The 1,813-nt window shown below is 28.9% G+C and overlaps 1 protein-coding gene across 1 annotated transcript; it reads right to left on the bottom strand.

Annotated features, from left to right (window-relative positions):
• Window positions 1-216: 216 nt before the first annotated feature.
• On the bottom strand, window positions 217-1,046 carry LOC129891289 (heavy metal-associated isoprenylated plant protein 47-like). Its single transcript, XM_055966596.1, has 3 exons — window positions 1,029-1,046; window positions 847-925; window positions 217-494 (listed from the first exon to the last, which is right to left on the bottom strand). Exons 1-3 carry the CDS (start codon window positions 1,032-1,034, stop codon window positions 217-219), a joined length of 363 nt encoding a protein of 120 aa, XP_055822571.1. The 5' UTR covers window positions 1,035-1,046.
• Between the last annotated feature and the right edge of the window lie 767 nt (window positions 1,047-1,813).

The following is a 1,813-nucleotide window of genomic DNA, read 5'->3' on the forward strand; positions in this document are numbered from 1 at the left end:
GTCGCAAAAATAATTTCTATATTATTAATTCACCTGCATAATCTTTATACAATTTAAGGTGTCAATCAATAAAACAGATTCTCCATACAAACACCTTGATAAAGACAATTAAAAATTAACCATGTCATGTCATGAAATCAAAAATTAATAGTAAAACTAGATACAAGAATATCTCGATTCGTAGCTTTCTCTCTACCTCGACCCTCTGTATATATATCACATCATGGAGCAATTTGAATTATCACAAGTATCATAAACGGGTTGGCATATTGGGTAGTATTGCACACATGGAGTGCATGTTGAAGGACAAGGAGAAATTGGTTTTGGTTTTACCGGGTCCGGGTCGGGCTTCTTATCTTTCACTTCTTCAATACTCACAATTCTAGAACACTTGAATTTCCTTTTTATGCAATGCATCAACTTGAAAAAATCAACTCCAATTCCAATCACCACCAAATGCCCTTTTTCATTGTCTATATTCACTGATATTACCCCTGCATATCATCATCCACGATCGAGTGGTAAGCTATGATCCCCAGGAAAACAAAACATTCATTATTAGAGTACATGAAATACTGTATTTGGTACAATTAAAGTCAAATTCTTGAATATGCATGTGTTTCGAAAAATGACTTATTTTCAAAACAATATTTTTGGTACTAATCGATTGGAGAGTGAACAAATTTTTTTTTTTTTAAAGATTGATAACATGGTATTAACAAATCAAATAATGTTTTAAAGATCAATTTTGAGATGATTGTCAAGAAAAATCGCTTACGCCCAAAAGTAACAAAATAATAATATTTCTCACCGGAAAAAGGAAAAAGAAAAAAGTTAATTAAGTACCTGGACTTCTAACTGCAATTTGCATAGCCTTTGATCTACATTGATCAGTGTTGAGAGGAAGATCAATCACAATCTTTTTCTGTTCATCACATAATCAATCATTAATTAGAACAAAAATTATATCAAATTAAGGGGGAAAACATAGACAAACTAATTAAGAATAATTTTAAAGACTTAATTACCTTCATGTTCTTGTAAAATGAAACATAGACAAACTAATTAAGAATAATTTTAAAGACTTAATTACCTTCATGTTCTTGTAAAATGAAACTTAATTCTGTTAGTCAAAATGATTATGAAAGGACATTTATATAGGTGATGATTCTCATCTAATTCTTCTTTGACAATGACAAATACCGTGTTCATTATTATATATTTAGTAATATTAATCACAATTATTTATTTATTAAAAGTATAATATCATAATCCTAGTAGCCATAATTACATGACTACCTCAAACTTGGACTAATTAAAAAAACTAAATCCAACTCCCAATTCTTCTTAGTTATATTGTTAATTTGCTGGAGGATAAAACTTAGTCATCGTCTCACCTAATGACTTATAGCCAATAATAATATTTACGTACTATATAGAGAACAATATTCTTATTTTTATTTTCTTAAAAACAATTAGAAACTTCAACTTTGGTCGAATAAATATCACCTTGTCCAATTATTATATATTGTCCTTGTTTTCTATAAGATACTAGGTTTATTAATTATATATTGGGTGGGTCCTAACATTCCAACAAACTGAAATTCTTAAATTAAAAGCAGCAATGCATTTCTTAACTAAATCATATATATAATGTCATGTAGTTTTTCACCTCCTATGCGCACGATTTTTGTTCGAGAAAAATATAATGAAATATTTTCATGTATCGACTATGGGTGTTACTCACTCATCTATAATTAGTTATCATGATCCTTCTTTATATACGCATTACATGCAAGGAGGTTAATGTTTT

This window comes from Solanum dulcamara, chromosome 6 (assembly GCF_947179165.1).
Source record: "Solanum dulcamara chromosome 6, daSolDulc1.2, whole genome shotgun sequence".
Taxonomy (NCBI): domain Eukaryota; kingdom Viridiplantae; phylum Streptophyta; class Magnoliopsida; order Solanales; family Solanaceae; genus Solanum; species Solanum dulcamara.